Source organism: Anguilla anguilla, chromosome 19 (genome assembly GCF_013347855.1).
Source record: "Anguilla anguilla isolate fAngAng1 chromosome 19, fAngAng1.pri, whole genome shotgun sequence".
In the NCBI taxonomy this organism is placed as follows: domain Eukaryota; kingdom Metazoa; phylum Chordata; class Actinopteri; order Anguilliformes; family Anguillidae; genus Anguilla; species Anguilla anguilla.
Window position 1 is genome coordinate 5,375,590 of NC_049219.1, and position 19,234 is coordinate 5,394,823.

The 19,234-nt window shown below is 39.2% G+C and overlaps 1 protein-coding gene and 1 long non-coding RNA gene across 4 annotated transcripts in view; one reads left to right on the forward strand and one right to left on the reverse strand.

Annotated features, from left to right (window-relative positions):
• Window positions 1-506: 506 nt before the first annotated feature.
• On the reverse strand, window positions 507-10,595 carry LOC118218860. 3 transcript variants are annotated; one of them, XR_004763564.1, is made up of 3 exons: window positions 10,468-10,595; window positions 2,399-2,491; window positions 507-1,808 (listed from the first exon to the last, which is right to left on the reverse strand). It is a non-coding gene; the product is annotated as an uncharacterized LOC118218860 (long non-coding RNA). The 3 variants fall into 3 exon arrangements; XR_004763563.1 differs by lacking the exon at window positions 10,468-10,595 and adding an exon at window positions 6,142-6,241; XR_004763565.1 differs by lacking the exon at window positions 10,468-10,595 and adding an exon at window positions 2,968-2,990.
• A 6,700-nt stretch (window positions 10,596-17,295) lies between these two features.
• LOC118219213 overlaps window positions 17,296-19,234 on the forward strand; it is a 155,857-nt gene continuing 153,918 nt past the window's right edge. The window contains exon 1 of the mRNA XM_035402209.1: window positions 17,296-17,361. Coding sequence (XP_035258100.1) covers window positions 17,331-17,361 — 31 coding nt within the window. The 5' untranslated portion in view covers window positions 17,296-17,330. The remainder of the gene's footprint in view (window positions 17,362-19,234) is intronic.

A 19,234-nucleotide genomic window follows, 5' to 3' on the forward strand; every position in this document is an offset into this window, starting at 1 on the left:
ACTTAAATTCCCCTCTTTTATGCTACACATGTACCTCCTGTGCCAATTTCATGTTACCTGTACCGCCATCCAGCACTTATACTGTACTTTGTATCATTATCTTGATGTTGTAGCTTGTCATGCCTCCTAGTTTTACTTAGCAGAGGTTAGGTCAGAGTAATGTTTAATGTGTGAACTGGACTTAATGTGTTCATGGCTATGAATAACTGTTACAAAATGAGTATTGTGCCTTATTGGATCTGTGTTTTGTAGTTGTTCCAATGACCTTCTTTATGCACTTATTGTACGTCACTTTGGATAAAAACGTCTGCCGAATAATGCAATGTAATGTCAGGAGTTTGCCTCCCTCTGCTGGACAGAAAATGGTATTACAGCAGAGGAAATCCGATTTAAAAAATGTTGCAATGTACAAGTCGATTTTTTGTATGGTTATTAAATGTATGTGGATTTTAATGCTGCACACAAGTTGCCCTCTGGGGATAATAAAGATCTACTGAAACCAAAACTCACTGTTCTTATTGTGCATTATTTTTATTCAGCAATGGCAGCACAACTTTCAAGACTGAAATGGAATTGCAGAATAAAATTCCAAAACACAATTAATTTTATTTCATTATTTAAAAGAAAATAAAATGCATTTACAAGCGCTGTCCCCAATACATATCCACTGCAGTTTATAAAAACAGAATATGAGTGTTTAAATTAAATCTCATTTTTCATCTTTGTGAAAGAAAACATTCAAAGGTATAAAAAATGTAACCAACTAATTACTTTCAGGCACACCTATAAGATGCAACAACATTACACCTTTAATTAGGTCATCTGTTTGAACAGGACTTGTCAGTCACCTGTTGTTCTAATTATAAATCACAAATGCAAAGGAATTCCTTCAATGAATCAAAAGCTTTATTTAAAGAAGCCAAAATATGTTAGAGTGTCAGTTTATATTTTGCCGCAGTTTCTTAGAGTTCATTTTAGGAGAGCACCTAATCTGGATCTGTGTGATTCAAAGCTGAGCTCTTCCTGTTTATTTCTGATGGGTCTGAGAATAAGTTCACTAATGAGCACCCAGGAACTCTTGAAGGGCTTCGTGGCGCAAGACAGAGTACCCTGTTCCACAAAGCCCAAGGTAGCAAGTTCAATCCCCCTTCTGTTCTGTCTGTCTGGTGCTTCCCCTAACTCACCGCTCTGCTGTGGCTCTAAGAACCGGCTGTAAGACATAGGTAACAAGGTTCATCGCCTTCAGGTCCGAAGTTAGTAGATGAAGGCAAAGTTTCTGTGATATCAAAGTCTTATATCCACTGAATCAGCCTTCAACACAACAAAACCACTGTGGTGTAGTGGTTAGGGACCTGGTCTCAAGACCAGAAGCTTCAGGGTTCAAGCCTCACGTAATTTTTTTAACAGTGGCGTTTCCCATCAGCTTCCAGTCACTGCATCACGCCCAGCAGATTTGAGCCAGCCACGGCCGGGGGGGTTCCAGCTTTTTTCTTTTTTTTTTGGGAAATAGTTCTGTTGCGTCATCTTCTTCTACCCATAGAAGAGCCAGCCGATTCACAGAAGAGAAGGTGGCGCAACGGTATTGTCTTTGCCTACGGACGCAGAGGTTGGGGGTTCGAACCCCCCTTTGTCTTTGTTTCGCTTATACGTGGGTTGTCTCATCATCAGGCCACTTCTGCAGCCGCGCAACCGCTAACATGACGGTGGCGTAAAGGTATTGTCCGATGCTCGGAACGCTGAGCTTTAGGGTTCGAATCCCGGTCCGTCCCTTCAGTTTCTACTTCTGAGGTCTGACTGTCTTCATGTCACTGCAGGAAAAACAGAAAAAATGTCAAAGTTACAGTGGTGTAGAGGAATGGTTCTCGTTTTCCACTACCAAGATCAGCGGTTCAAGCCCTGCTTTCCCCTTTTCAGTTTGCGCAGCTTTTGTCCGTTGTGCTGTGTAAGTGCACAAAAAAATGAACGATAAATGCGAAGGATTCCGTGGCGTAGGGGGCTGGACCGATCCTCAGGAGGTAGAGGTTGATGGTTCGATTCCCCGAGACCGCACCTGAGCAACGTCGGTGGTCCCCAAGGGTGGGGGAGGTGTGTGTGTGGTGTGAGTGGAGGGGTAGGCAATCTGGCCCCCTGAAAATTCCAAGAATACAACATGGGGGGTTATAATATTTTTTTGCAAATTTCAAAATTTTCTGAAGGTAAAAAAAAAAAAAAAATTTGACTGGGCCCCACTCTCCATTAGTGCATTACTACTGACAGTCCCCCATACTGCTACGCAATCAAATGAACTCATTTGATTGCAGAAAGGTAGCAGTATGTAAGACTGGCAGTAGTAATGCACTAATATACACCAAATCTGGTGCATAGAAACAAAAACAAACAAAACCAAACTCATGCTTACACAGCGCCTCCATCTGGGGACTTCCTGCATGGTCAGCCCATCTGTTAGACAGCCACAGTGCTACCCTGATCAGCTTGTTGGGCTGCAGACAAGCTGGAGAGAAAAAAGGGGGGGATGCTTAAAATCACTAAAATTTGTTACATATTCCTATTACCCACAATTTGCCCTCAGGGATAATCTCAGTTCTACTGGCTATGGCTGAACACAACATAAAACAGACACACTGGCTCGGCATCAGTATCTGTTCTGATAAAGAACATGTGCAGATTTTTACACAGGGAAATGACTTCTATGGCTTCCAGGACTCTATTAAGCAGCTCTCCCCAAATGTTTCTCTGGGGTTTCCCCAATCGCCTTCCTGAGAAAAGCTCACATTTCACGCTACGTTCTAATTGTCCAAATGGCCAGAGAAGCACTGAAGCCCCCACCACCACCAATCACCCCCCCTCCCCCCCAAGGGACAGGGGAGTGGCATTGCCCCGTCCTCTCCCCAGGCACAGGAGAGCTAGCAGAACTGGTGACAGTGAATCTGGGACTTTGTACAAACTACAACACCCTTACGACTGTACCTATTGTCTCTGTACACGTCCTCCAGCACGGATCGAAGGTGGTGGCCCTTCTGTCATATTAATAAATCAAATCCAGAATCCAAAAGTATGTGGACACCCCTTATAATGAGTGGGTTCGACTGCTTCAGCCACACCCATTGCTAACAAATGCACGAAATCAAGCATACAGCCATGCAATCTCCATAGGCACACACTGGCAGTAGAACGGGTTGAACTGAAGAGCCCGGTGACGTTCAACGTAGCACTGTCATAGGATGCCACCTTTCCAACAAGTCAGTTTGTCGAATTTCTGCCCTGCTAGAGCTGCCCTGGTGAACTGTTGTTCTGTGGGTGTTTGTTTCTGTGTGTGTGTGTGTGTGTGTGTGAGAGAGAGGAGAGACTATGTGTGTGTGTGTTGTGTGTGTGTGAGAGATAAAGAGAGAGAGAGAGAGAGAGAGAAAGAGGAGAGACTGTGTGTGTGTGTATGTGTGTGTGTGTGTGTGTGAGAGGAGAGACTTTATGTGTTAGATAGGAGACTGTGTGTGTGTGTGTGTGTGTGTGTGTGTGTGTGAGAGAGAGAGAGAGAGAGAGAGAGAGAGAGAGAGAGTGAAGTGTGGCAGTGAAGTGTGGGGTCCACTTTCAAATCAAAACTTTGCAAAATGGGACAAACACCCTATTGAAACCCTGCATGCAGAGTTCTGCAAGAACATCTTGCATATACAAAGAAAAACAACAAACAATGCATGCAGGGCAGAATTAGGCCAATATCCATTATTAATCAGAATTCAAAAGAAAAAATTTGGAATTTTGGAAACATTTAAAAAATAGTGACCCCCACTCATACCATTACAAAGCCCTGAAATGCCAAGAGTTGAGCAAAGAAAAGAGTCCCCTCTATCAGCTGGTCCTGACGCTTAGTTCACTCACCAGTACTAACAACCCACAGCCTCAGGACCAGCACATTGATACAAAATCAATTAGAGTCAACCAAATTATAACCTATCAAAAGCAAAATTACAAAAATATAAAGAAATCAGAAAAATCTACTTCCCTAAATTTAACTGGTTCTGCCCATTTTTCAACAACCTTCCTGACCAAACAAAACTAAAACTACTCCTGGGGGGGAAAGCAGAGTGCTCTACACTTGCAGCGCAGTTTCTTGCTGCCTGCCACAGTCTGAGGGACAGTGAGTGATGAAACACAACCATAACACCACACCTATTTACCTATACACAAACATTTACACACGCACGCACGCACGCACGCACGCACGCACGCACACACATCCGTACACACACAGAAATACATCTGTTACTGTGTTACTATTCTTATGTTATGCTGATTATTTTTATTTATTATTGCAACTTTTTACTGTTAGTTATTGTTACTGTTTATTGTTACTTCTATTGTTTTTATTTTATTATTATTATTATTATTATTTCATTTATTATATATATATACATTGCTGTACCTTACAAGCTTTAGCAATACAAATGTACAAATTTGTCATGCCAATAAAGCGAATTGAATTGAATTGAAAGAGAGAAGAGACTGTGTCTGTGTGTGGGTGTACATATTTGTGTGAGTGTGTGTGTGTGAGAGAGAGAGACTATGTGTGTGAGAGAGGAGACTGTGTGTGTATTAAGAAAGAGAGAGGAGAGACTGTGTGTGTGTGTGTGTGTGTGTGTACGCGACTACGTGCATGTATGCGTGTGTGTGTGCAATGCCTATATATGGGTGTGTGTGTGTGTGTGAGAGAGAGAGAGTCTTGTGTGTGTGTGCATGTACATATATGTGTGTGTGTGTGAGAGAGAGAGAGAGAGAGGGGAGAGACTGCGTGTGTGAGAGAGGAGAGAGAGTGTGTGTGTGTTTGTGTTCGTGCTACCATATTCAGCAAACAAAACAGTAACCTTTCTGCAGCAGTATGAGGCCTGGACATTAAAAAAGCATTTGACCCCATAGAACAGAAATAACAACAAATATATACTCACAATCAGACTAAGTTCATAAAATAGATAAATATTTTATATAACAATCCACAAGTCTCTATATCTACAAACAGCATAAAGTCACATTCATTCAATCTACATCCAGGCACAAAACAGTCCTGTCCGTTGTCACCAGTACTACTTAACCTAGGAGTAGAACCACTAGCCTGCAAAATCATAATGTGAGATTCCATCACCAGCATTAAAATCAGCAATCAAGAACACAAACTATCCATGTACACATATTATAAAATATTGTATAAATCCAAAATTTCATAATCCAAACCATCTCTTTGGGCTTAGGAATCACAAACAATACACAATACAACTAAAAGAGGTATGAACCTAATGGGGATAATGCAACAGACAGGCCTAATAGCAAATACAACTCTGAAAAAAGTTACATCAGTAAGTAAAATCAGTAAGATCACTTTGAAGAAGAATCGGGGTTACTCCACCAAATATTGATTGTTGGACCCTAATCGCCCAATCAGTGCCGAACCTCACTAATGCTCTTCTGGCTGAATGGAAGCAAATCCCTGCAGCAATGCTCCAACATCTACCATAAAGCCTTCCCAGAAGAGTGGAGGCTGTTCTAGCAGTAAAGGGTGGACCAACTCCATATTAATGCCTGTAATTTTGGCTGAGATGTTGGATGTCTGGGGTCCACATACTTTTGGCCATGTAGTGTACTACCCTAAGTAAATTTTACTTTGAACATGCTCCCAGTAATAATAACAAAAAATGGTTTGACACCCTTCATCAACACCTGTCCAAGTTCATCTAGGAGAATAAAGTGGCACACTGCCACCAGTTCTATTATTTCAACATCTGTTGACTATGTTTAAATAATATAACTGTTCGCTGGAAGTAAGACACATTTATGATGGAGTATAACGGTACTTCGTCATAGAAACTTGACAAGACGTGACAAGAACCACTAGACATCAGCTACATTAACAGGAGGAGAGTCACACGGCTGCTTACAATAAACTAATTTGCTAACGTTAGCTAGCTTCTTAGCTTGTTTGCTATCTAGTTAATGTTATCTGCAAAGCTCATTATTGACGCAAACTGTTTCTCGCAAGTTTGGACAACGTATGGACATCATCAGACATAAAAGCTAAGTGTTGTTTTCAAAATAAAGTTCAGGTTGGCTGGTAATCTTTGCACAGTTAACATTGATCTGCAGCAAAAATGTATTTACCTTTCGATCGAGCACTGTCGTTGTGTGACAATATTTACAAGTTTCCGTCGAACACAACATGGCGTTTCGACATTGGCTTTTCGGGAAATGAAGTCCAACGTCTGATCTCCTTCAGCAATCACATTTACTTATTGACTACATATCCCAGAAGCACTTTCAAAAATACAGATATTGCGTCACGGTTGGTCAAACCGTAATGATTAAAATACAAGGGACAATGCCTTGTTTTACGTTCGCAGTAAATTTGGACTAATTACGGTTCTGGGGATGACTAATCGTGACGTTTTCTGTGTTTTTGAAAGTGCTTCTGGATTATGTAGTCAATAAGTAGACGCAAATGCTGAACCCCCCCCCCCCCCCCGTTAATATGTTAGCTAATGCTTTAGTTTATATTTTAGTATTTTTCAGGTACAAGTCTTCTGTGGTAATTATTTATGGTGGAAAGAAGCCATTGCGCATGCGGCTGGTGGTAGCCTTAATAGACTGGTATCGTTTCCCTGTCCGCAAGGGGGCAAACAGCTCAGAGGCTGGATGGCTGGAGTCGTTCACGATCCCGAGCGCGCACGTGAGCGCGCTCTGGAGTGGTAAATGTCCTTGACGGTGGGGAGAACAGAACAGTTGTTTCATAAGCCTTTCCTCGGTCGCCTAGGGTCCTGTGCACTTAACTGGCATTCTAGTTTCTGTTAGTACTGTTGCTTGGCAGCCCTGATACTTTTCTCAAGTTCAGGTTTTTTGTACAAGGAGCCGTCGGCTGGTTTGAAAGCAGTTGAACGCGCAGTTGAAGTTTATCTTTCACGTTTCTATTGAAGGCTTTTGGTCGGGCTGTGTTCAACTCTTCTGCTTTGCACACATGTATCGATCCAAACGCTAATTAAGTCTATTGTGACATCACAATACCCGGCAGGGTCCCGGGGTCGCGTCCTCTGAGCAGCGCTGCAGAGAGCTCACTGTTGCTTTCGTGTTTTCGATCTTCTGCGTATATATTCCGCTGCAGCAGAAAGACGGAGGCATGATTAGAGTTGCCATTTTGCTATTAGGCCTGTCTGTTGCATTATCCCCATTAGGCTGGTACCCCTTGCAGTTGTTATATTGTTTGTGATTCCTAAGCACATAGAGAAGGTTTGGATTCTGAAACCTTGGATTTATACAATATTATGTCATCTGTATACATGGATAGTTTGTGTTCTTGATTGCTGATTTTATAAACCAGTGATGGAATCTGACATTATGATTTTGCAGGCTTGTGGTTCTACTGCTAGGTTAAGTAGTAGTGGTGACAATGGACAACCCTGTAGATTGAATGGATGTGAATTATTCCATTTATAGATATAGAGACTTGTGGATTGTTAAAAAATATCTATTTTATGAACTTAGTTTGTCTGTGTGTATTTACTTGTTATTTCCATTCCTTGGGGTCTCTCTCTCTCTCACACACACACAGTCATTCAAATTCAAATTGTAAATGCTTTATTGGCATGAAATACATTAGTAAATATTGCCAAAGCGTACATGTATAAATACAAATGACACTACAGCTTGAACATAAACAATTGTTACATCTAACTGTTTAACGACAACAGACACTATAGGAATAATAACAATAATAATAATAAAAATGCCAAAAACATTAAATGAAGAATAATAATAAATTCATAAATTAAATTAATAAATTTGGTGGTCAACAATTGTCCCTCAAATTATTGCAGGCAGAGATGTACTTTGCTGCTAATGGAGCTGTTGGCCCTTCTCCTTGCAGGATTTATAAATTCGCATTTGGTTTGTGAATTGAAGTTTTTTAAAATCAGAGATAACTTGTTGAAATAATTTATCCTAGTTTCTGAATATTTTTACAATGTAGGAGAAAGTGCATCTCTGTTTCCCCAGAGTACTGCTTACACACATGCCTCTGTAATTATTGGGGTCTACTTTGTCTCCACGTTTATAAATTGTAAAGAAAGTCCCCAGTTCCAGATGTCAGGATAATAATTGATATTTGTAACAGCCCGATTTAAGCCTGCAGTGTTATTCTGGTAATGAGTACTGAGGAACATGTTAACAGAGTCAATTAACTCAGTTGATCTCATTGCTTTGGTGAATTTATCTGCACTTGTTTCAGCCCATCTGTATGATTGGTTAAGATTATACAGCTTACAGGGCTGTGTGTATTAATTTCTGCAGTCTCCAGTTCTTTTCAGAAATATCCTGAATTTGTTATGGCCTGAAATGGGGGTTTGTTGCCTGACAGTGAATGCGCTGGTGGAGGAGAGGGGTCCATGTCAGTGACGGCGTAGTCAACAGCACTTGTCCTGAGAGCTGAGCAGTAAGTGAACCTTCCTAAAGAGTCCCCTCTGGGGGCTGGATGTATTGCGTCCATGCTTTCACAAGAACACACAAATATTGATACAGCATATTAAATACATTGACATAGCATAACGTTATAATTCTACACTGATGACTTAGACAACTGTCGTTTCCATGCTGATGAATTGTAACGTTACAGCTCTCAATTATAACGATTACATGTTTGAGCGATTGCGATTTAATTGTAGGCTATTTGACATTACCCGTAGACCAGGCTTTTTAGTTTTAGTCTCATTCATTTGAGTAGGGTCCAGGAAGTTGCCTGCTTCCACCACGCAGCGTATGTTAAAAGAACCTGCCTGCATCAAGCTGGGGAATCTCCACCAGGAGAATCTCCATGGAGAGGACCGGAAGCACGTGACCTCCATGTAGAGGACCCAATGAAAAAGCAGAAGGACTGGAAATTGCGTAACTCCACACCCCAAATCGACCAGGAGCATCTCCACCATCAATCTCCATGGAGAGGACCGGAAGCACATGACCTCCATGTAGAGGATCCAATGATAAAGCAGTAGAACCTGCCTGCAGCAAGCTGGGGAATCTCCACCAGGAGAATCTCCCAGGAGAGGACCGGAAGCACGTGACCTCCATGTAGAGGATCCAATGAAAAAGCAGAAGGACTGGAAATTGCGTAACCTCCACACCCCAAATCTACCAGGAGCATCTCCACTATCGATCTCCACGGAGAGGACAGGAAGCACGTGACCTCCATGTGAAGGACCCAATGAAAAAAGTGGAAGGACACGGAAATTGCGTAACCTGCACACCACGAATTCAAGTCACCTGACCTCCTTTATTTAGGAAACGAGTTGGTTTTTAAGATGTTACCACTTGTATATCAAGTCGTTTTAATTAACGGTCGATAAGTCTGGTTACAACGCAGCACTTAGCTACGTTAAGATAACACCCTTAGTGCTCCGTACTAGCTTAATAACAAGCCGGGCGTAATGCTGGCTTCATGTATAAATTATATATAATGCATATTTTGATTACTGTTTATTTAAATGTACATGTATTCACTGTAGCCTTACAGTAGGCCTATAATTAGTTTTAGAAGTCTCGGTATGCTGTGACTATGATACCCTCGCATCTACGATACCATGTTTACCTTAAAAGGGAGTTGTCATCTCTTCTCTGGAGACACACCTGTTTGTGCATTTACGAGTCTGGTGTTTCTCAGGGAATACAACTGATAACTTCTAATGATTAATCAGTTCATGACAATTTAATTATTCATGTCTAATGTGAATATTTTTGATTAAACTCATTTTAATCTTACCGAAGTCTCCCGAGTATATATCTCACTCCTGGATTAGATGCACCAACGCTATTTAAATATACGCTTTCATGTCGCCGAAAAGGGGATGACGATTCACCACAATCAAACATCGAGTCATAACTGTGGACACTTAAATCTCAGATGTAGTTGTACACCAAAGAATCATAATTCCTCAGGAAATTATGCAGCAATGAGACATGTCAAAATTTGAATAGGCTTAATAAAATGAGACAAAAACCACTTGTTACAACAGATGCTATCAGCTTCATGAGCTTGACAGTCTAAAGATTTAATACATTTACATATTTAAACAATCTGACAACTTATTTTGTATTGCACTTTTCAAAACCCTGGTCACAAGTGCTTTACATTTAGATAATATTAAAGAGGATTGTCAAGCTTTGCAAGAACAGCCGATCAGACAACTGCATGAGGCATTCCACTTGCCCGAACAGAGTTAGGATCCGCCAGTTGTCATCACCGAATGATAGTTCGCGCCAGTGCTTGAGATGGGCAGGAGCTGTCGGGACTTGTATATGAGTACCGACTCTTCTTTTAATTACCAACATTAATTTATTTTAAACAGTATGTATTTTGAGGAGTAGGTACAGGCACGTATTTTGGTCTAATTCAAACACTGGTTAACACTATGGTATTTTTGTAATATTTGAAGCGTCGCTACCTACCTTTTCGTTGTCCTTTGGTCGCTGAAGAAAAAAAGTAACGCTTTGACAGACAGTGTGACCTTCGCGCGCTGCAAATCTTCCGACCACCTCAGAAAGGAGCAAGCACTGAGCACGCGGCCGAGGCTCTTTTTGAAAATAAATATGTGGACGCGACAATATGGTTTTGAAAGCCCATTTAGGCAGAAATATTTAGACAGTTTAACATTTTTAATTTATGAATTTAATATATAGGCTATATACAGTATATATATATATATATATATATATATATATATTATAATTTTTTATTTTATTTTAATTATTTTTTTTATTATTATGGTGTGGCGGCAAGGATTTTGCCATGGCGCCACGCCACGGCAAAACCTTACCAGCGGAAACGTTGATTTAGATATTTTAAAAAAACCTTTAAGAAGTCTCAAGAGGTTATGTTTTCATAATCTTAAACTTTTTTGGCTTTGCTACACCCCCCTCCCTCCCTCCCCCTCCTTCAGACACCCACCACCACACCAAGAGATCAATTCCGCAGGAAACACTGGTGCTTCTGGTCTTCTCTCCCAGCTTGCTGCAGGCAGGATACCGCAAATACCACACTTTCAAACTGGCGAACCGTTGATGGCAAGGTGATTCCTTTTAGTTAGATTGGGCAGGGATAGGCATCAGCAGTCTAATAGTATGAAGAACTGCGTATCGAAGTTAACTTAAGCCAGGCATGCGAAGCTATCAGCTTCATGAGCTTGACAGTCTAAATATTTAATACATTTACATATTTAAACAATCTGACAACTTATTTTGTATTGCACTTTTCAAAACCCTGGTCACAAGTGCTTTACATTTAGATAATATTAAAGAGGATTGTCAAGCTTTGCAAAAACAGAGTAAAACAAACGTTGGATTAATTTACCTGACTACACAGAGTTTTTGGTGATTTGCTCTTAAAGTGGTGGAGGTAGGTATCTGCCCTGACAAGAGGATTGTCTCAGCTAACATGCAGGAAGCGGTCAGGTAGAAGCAAACTGCAAACACAGAATGCATATTAGGCCAGTGCCATATGTACCACAATGAAACCATCAGTGAAATCCCAGGATATATGGGTATACTTATAAATCAATTACAAACTATGTTCTACAGCATATCCATCAATTTACCCACCCAGATATAATTTCTGGTTAACAATGTTGTACATTTTCAGCTCTCATAAAATGCCAATAGTACATATTCTGATGTAGTCAGCTGACAGGAACTGCTTAGCTTACAAAGGAGATGTACAGTAGAACGGGCACCAGTTTGAACAGACTAGGCAGAATTGGTGTCATTTCAAACAGACAGGAATATGGGTTTAATGTCAGCATATCTTTGAAATGCACAGCATTTTTTGCATGTGATTTCACATGCCTCTGAATATTTGTCACCTTTGATGGTTCAAAGTTTGGGCTCAGCGGGCAGTGGAATAAGCGTTGGCAGCACGTGTTGCATTCCTTCATTGATGGAGAGCCAGCATTCCAGATGGATATATGCATCTAAAACAGATACAGATTAAAATTTTATTTCAAGTAACATTTGTGTTCCAAATTGCAATTAAAAGGACAGTGGTCTTGATTTCACTTCACAGCAAGGGGTTAATAATTTGTTTAGACAGTAAAAATACACTTGCTAGCTTTTAAGTTTGGATTAAAACCACTAATTCAACGACTACATATGATAATCAAAGATATTGGGGAAACTACTGCAGAATAAATGTCAAGATACTGCTTCCAACTAGTGTATCGCCAAACAATGGCACTGTGGTGCAACAAACAAATAGCCAATGTTACGGTGGCGGACAAGGGCAAACACGCTACAACGGCCCAAAACATTTCCATTAGGAGAAACGTGTTGCAGCTTGAGAAACGATGCCAATTCAAAAACACATACGAAAATCCAATACAAATACAACAACGGAAACGTGCTCCAAATGAAAAAACGTGCTGCAGAAAGACAAAACAAATACATTAACAGCAGACACGCTGCAAATACAGAAACGATGCAAAATCAAAAACACACGAACTCTGACAACAAATGCAACAGAAAAACGCTGCATATCCAGTCAACACAACCGAAGTTCTCCAGAAGAGAACAAAAAGAGATTAAACAATAAAGAGGCTACATAAAAAGGTAGCCTACGTATTCTTTTTTTTTTTTACATTTGGCCTTAGTCTTTTACAATATTATGAAAGAGCAACAGATTTACGTAGCTATCATTGGCATGATACAGACTTTGACTTCTACAAGAGGTTGCTAGCGACAACATTGTGTGCCAAGTCTTGCATTTAACTCTAGCTAACGTTGTCCGTAGTGGTAGCTAACTACTTTCCGGGAAACCCGAGTGTTTTGATTGTATTTAGTTTTCTCTCCTCTACATCGTCTCAACATGTGATAGGATACTTAATTGATCAGCGAGGGGACATTGCATAAGAGGAAGGTGGAGAGAGGACAACTGGAAGTGAAGAGAGGTGAAAAGGAGAGCAGAACACATAAAACACTAGTTTTGCCCTTGTCGGCCACCGTACAATGTAAACAAAGAAAACGGTTTAAGGAAACATCATTTTGGCATCATAAATGGATGACTACTTATAAGGGCATTAAAGGTTTTCGGGGGCGAGGCTGTAAAATGCATATACAGAACACCTAGCTAACCTTATGATAGTCTTCAACATGTCATATATTCGCCCGCATTCAACAATAATTTGCGCAAGCGACACCGAGTAGCAATGACCAAGGCTAACACACGTAGCAAACATTTGCGTAAGTTTCTACAGACAGTATCCCTTCACCAAACCATTACAATAGCTTCCTTGTTAATATGTTATATTTTAATTATTGAAAGTAATAAAACACTAATATATCTCGGCTTTAGCTTCGTATGTTCAAGAAACCTACCTCCATCAATTTCGCTTTAAAAAGTTCGGTTGTTTACTCCGTTCTCTTCACGTCGTAGAACTGAAATAACTTAACTCCAGCGAACTTTTTTTTTTTTTTTAATTGATCAAAGATCAGAACATTGCAATTGCAACTACATTTATATAATATGATACAATTATACAGGATACAAGCGAAGCAAAGTACACAACTCGGGTGCTTAGCATAGTATGGTCAGGAAGACAAAAATAAATGTTCATACATCTTTAGAGTTTTAATGGCTTTCCAATGTTTACTCAATTTAAGAGTTTCTATATATTGGTTAAACGTGGCTCTGAATACAAAGAAGTTGGGTCTTTGGGCAGAGAATTTGCTGGTGTGTATATGATATTTACCGAATAATAACATTAGATTGATAACGTGCAAAGAATAGACATCATTAAAGGTCATTTGTAGTAACTCCAAAAAATACATGCTCTTTTTTCACATTGAAATTGGTGATTTTCCTGTGTATTAAGTTATTTATATCAGTTCAGAACATACTGCTATATGCACATTCCCAAAAAAGATGAATTAAGGTTTCATCCTTGTTTCTACAAAACGTGCTTCCCAACGTTTCCGCTGGTAAGGTTTTGCCGTGGCGTGGCGCCATGGCAAAATCCTTGCCGCCACACCATAATAAAAATAATAATAATTAAAATAAAATAAAAAAAATTATAAAATAAAAAATTATATATATATACTGTATATAGCCTATATATTAAATTCGTAAATTAAAAATGTTAAACTGTCTAAATATTTCTGCCTAAATGGGCTTTCAAAACCATATTGTCGCGTCCACATATTTATTTTCAAAAAGCCTCGGCCGCGTGCTCAGTGCTTGCTCCTTTCTGAGGTGGTCGGAAGATTTGCAGCGCGCGAAGGTCACACTGTCTGTCAAAACGTTACTTTTTTTCTTCAGCGACCAAAAGACAACGAAACGGTAGGTAGCGACGCTTCAAATATTACAAAAATACCATAGTGTTAACCATTGTTTGAATTGGACCAAAATACGTGCCTGTACCTACTCCTCAAAATACATACTGTTTAAAATAAATTAATGTTGGTAATCAGAAGAAGAGTCGGTACTCATATACAAGTCCCGACAGCTCCTGCCCATCTCAAGCACTGGCGCTAACTATCATTCGGTGATGACAACTGGCGGATCCTAACTCTGTTCGGGCAAGTGGAATGCCTCATGCAGTTGTCTGATCGGACAAGTAAAAAATAAATGTGATAAATATGTAACGTTATTTGAAAATAAACAGTGTTTGTTTGAGCCGAAGCGGATCCTGTTCCAGTTGAGCTAGGTAGGATACTGCCCCCATTTTTTTTATATCTAGAGCTGCTGTTATAATGGTACAATACATTTGATTAAAATGGTGACCTGGAGAAACCCGTCGGATGTCGCGGCCGCAAATAGTTGGCAAATCGCCAAAACAGCGCGAATTTTTAAAACATTTTTTTAGGGCATTTAAAATGTGATTCAACTACTTCCATTTACATACTTTAACTTGGGGGTTTTTTCCAGGAAAACGAAAGGGAAAGTGTTTATTTTTAAGGTTTTGTGAATGTAGTGAGCTAGCAAAACTGAGTTAGGCTGTTGCTACAGCTGACAAAGAGGGTTGCATTCTAATGACGATTATGATTATAACGAGAGGAGCAGTCTCACAAGTTGCTGCAATGTCCAGAAATGAATACAGATAACACTAGCTAATAAAAAATACATTCATCAAGCATCTAAGTTAGTTTGGAAATTTTTGTGTCTTGCTTCTCAGTAGAATTAGAATGTAACAGAACAGAATCTTTAAAGCCATTTTTCTCACTTTTTACTTTTTTTGCATGGACAATGCATGTAAACTCTGTCATTGAGTGTGAGAGAGAGAGGGCTTTGAATGTGGACCCAGCTCAAATTGTATTGTTACAGTTTTTCTCGATTGCTAACACACTAAAACTGGTTCTTTTAGCAAAAACTCTCAAATTATTACTTCAGTTCTCAGAGGACCAACACATCTCTCAAAACTATAAACACTTTTCACTTGTTTTAACACATGCTGCAAATTGTTAAACTTTTTCTGCAAATCTCTACAAACAAATGCTCTCATGAATCACTGGTTACACACTGTGCTCATGCAACAAACACTAGTAGTCAAAACAGTTAACTCAAGTCATCACAACCTAAACTCAGGTAACACACCTTTCTCTAGGTGCAAATACTTGGCAGCAAAATTGTTTACACACCGGTCACAACCTCTGGATCAATAAATAGGGCCACAGTTTGCGTCTTGTGTGCTTTTGAACAATGGATCCTCAAAATGGACAAGCTGTCCAAAGATCAGGAAGACAAAGGAGACAAAGAGGCAGGAGACAATTTGTCCCAGACGAAATATGTGCCACCTTGATTGACCATGTGCTAGTGCATGGTATGATGATGAGGGGAGCTGGACAGAGAGTTCAGCCAAACTTGAATCGTTTCACAGTGGCATCCATTGTCCATACTTTCAGACAAGAAAACAGGTACTATAATTTACTGTAATGTTACATATTGTATCTGCTGTACTACTGTGAGAGGATATGCTGTCTATGTAATGTTGAAGTGTATTTACAGACTATATGTTCTTTAGATTTAATTGCTGTTTTTGTTTATAGTGCTGCATATACTGAGTTCCTTTTATGAATGCTACTCTCCTTGGAAAATACTACATTTTTTTGTTCCTTCAACTGTGTTGTGGTTACTGTACAGTACTTTTCACTCAGCATCACTTTTCAGTACTACAAATAACATATTTGGACATTTGCACACTCCCTCATTTGTTAGTAGTGTAACATTGCAAAGATCAAAATCTGAAAACCATAAAATAAGTAGAATAACCAGGAGAAAATAACTCCTGACGCACTGTTATAAAAGGTTTTTGCAGTAGTGCTTTGAATTTATCTCACTGGTGTGTTATGGGTAATCTACATTGTCTGTGTTTTCGATGGCTTATGTGTGCCATTTGAAGGCAAAGTTTAATTTTGATGGAAGAGTATATGTTTTTGAGAAGATAATTTGAGTTTGGCATGGATGTTTGAGGTTGTGCTGATTGATGTGTAGTTTTGGGATTGTGTTAATAGTTCTGAGAAAAAGAGGAATTGTTTCATTAAATGTGTCTTAGCAATAAAAAAAACTGTAAATAAAAAAATAAAACATTCTAACTAAGTACTGTTTTGTCATGGTAATTGGGTTAATTTATCAGAAGAATGTCCCTTTAAAAGTGCAATATGTAACTTTTCTTGAGTATCAATTTTGATTATATAGTCCTCTATTCTTGAAGATAGAACTTCTAGATGGACAATGTGCTATTTTAATTGTTCTCACCCCACCATAACTCAAAATACAGGCCTATTTTGCTTCAATATTTACAAACAATACAAGGGTTAACAAACCTTTTATGATTTTAAAGTACATCTAAAACTACTTTCTAGCTCTTGCAAACTTCTATTCCTTGTATCAAGAGCTCGTCAGAGCTAAAAGATAGATTTAGATATTTAAAAAAAAACCTTTAAGAAGTCTCAAGAGGTTATGTTTTCATAGTCATAAACTTTTTCGCCTTTGCTACACCCCCTTCAGACACCCACCACCACACCAAGAGATCAATTCCACAGGAAACACTGGTGCTTCTGGTCTTCTCTCCCAGCTTGCTGCAGGCAGGATACCGCAAATACCACACTTTCAAACTGGCGAACCGTTGATGGCAAGGTGATTCCTTTTAGTTAGATTGGGCAGGGATAGGCATCAGCAGTCTAATAGTATGAAGAACTGCGTATCGAAGTTAACTTAAGCCAGGCATGCGAAGCTAGCCAGCGGAGAAAAGACGTCTGATTTACTGGAGAGAGTTTAAATTAAGGAATTTTTAATCAGATGTCTCAGTAGCGATTCCCAGCCGGAAATGAGATGTGCAAGTTTTTGCGTCCTGTTGGGTGAGTAAACTACACGCGTGCATTTGGCACTAATGAAAGTGTTTGGTTTCAAAAGGTTTAAAGTAAAGGTCGTTTAAAGTTACAGTTTTTCTCAATTGTTTAAACACGTTTTCTGAAACTATAGCTCAATTTCTCAAAACTCTACACACAAAGCACAGCAACAGTTAACCTTTTGCCAAAACTACACAAATCTCTTGCAAAATGCATTCATGCATTCAAAACCATGTTCTCTCTTCTCAAAACTGACTTTTTCCATCAAAATGATTCACACAGGTCTCATATGAATAGGTCTTATTGAGCATTGATTTCACACTGGTGCGATAAATTTGAAAACACAACCATCAAAATACTGTATATATGTTTTGGCCTCATGAGGTCATGTTACATATTCAAGTTATAAAATTGTGTAAAAATTGCTTATTTTTTCTCCTTTTTTGAAGTCTTAGTTTTCTTTGCGAGGGGTCCCAAAATAGGCTGCAATTTTACAGTAAATATAAAGACTGTTGCCATGATACAATACAGTAAATATATCATCATATAAAATAGTGCATTTGCTAGGTAAACCTAATTCTAATTCAGTACAGTACAGCGAAGTGTGTGAACTGTTATCACTTTGAGTTTTGTTGTTATTGTGTATGATACAATGCACATTTACTGTATTGTCCTGCCAATGAGGTCCAGTTGGGCTGCACTCACAACCCAGGTTCCATCATGAGTCATACTGATCATTGTTAGAAGTGTTTTTTCATTTTCCTTATCAGTGCAATTATGAGTTTTGCCAAAATAGATAACATTTGTGTCATCTCAAGACTAGAACATGCTTAGACTGCGTCAGTCTAGACAATGGATGTAATGATCTGTTATCATATATGAAATCAATGAACAAATTCAGAAAGGTAACAAAGCAAATCTTTATTTGTTACTGTAAAATAAATCTTTGTTCAGCAGACTGCAAAAATAAAAATCGTAGTTTGTAGGCCTGCTGTAAAAAACAAAAAACAAATATGTGATCAACCAAAGTTGACCGTATTTCATTTGAAATATTAGCTCATCTCCCTCTTCTTCGTCCACCTTGTGCATGTCCACCTCTACCTCTACCTCTACCTCTACCTCTACCTCTACCTCTACCTCTACCTCTACCTCTACCTCTACCTCTACCTCTACCTCTACCTCTACCTCTACCTCTCTGTGCTGCGTGTTGCTCCATTGTTTTCCAACACAATAGAGGTCACCTGAGGTCTCTTTTATGCTCTGACAGATAATTGAAAAGTTTAGCCAATTGAGTTTGAGCAGGTGTGGCGTGAGTGAGACCAATTGGTACTTAGAGTTTGGCATTTGAAGGTCAGTGTTTTCCCTGTGAACCAACAAGGCTTGATTATGAAAATTGTGCTAAATGATGAGATTTTGTGTGCACAGTTGTGCAAAAATGTGATTTAGAATTGCTATTTGAGTAAAAACAGAGGAATTGTGCTTAGAGTTTTGCAGAAATAGTCTTTGTTGTTGACACATGAGCTTAAAGTTTTCTCCATCGTGTGCAAAGTTCCAGTTTTAGTGCGTAAAAATTTGAGAAAAACTGTAATGCTTCCGAGAAAATAAAGTTGGCTCCCGATTCGCAGCTTCCGATTCGAAATTTCCGGTCCACTTTAAATCGGTTGCGTTATATGATTGGACGGTTTCGCGGTCTTCCTTACGTATTTGCAAAGGTTATAATTTGTTTCTAAAAGAGAGATAGGGATCAAGAGAGAAATTGAACAAAGGTGATAATGAGAATTTAAAAAAACTATTTTTAATTATGTTACGTTCACTTCACATGTCTTTTAAGTCTGTACTATGGACAGATCAGTGTCACGCATTTTGTTTTCTCCTCAAAATC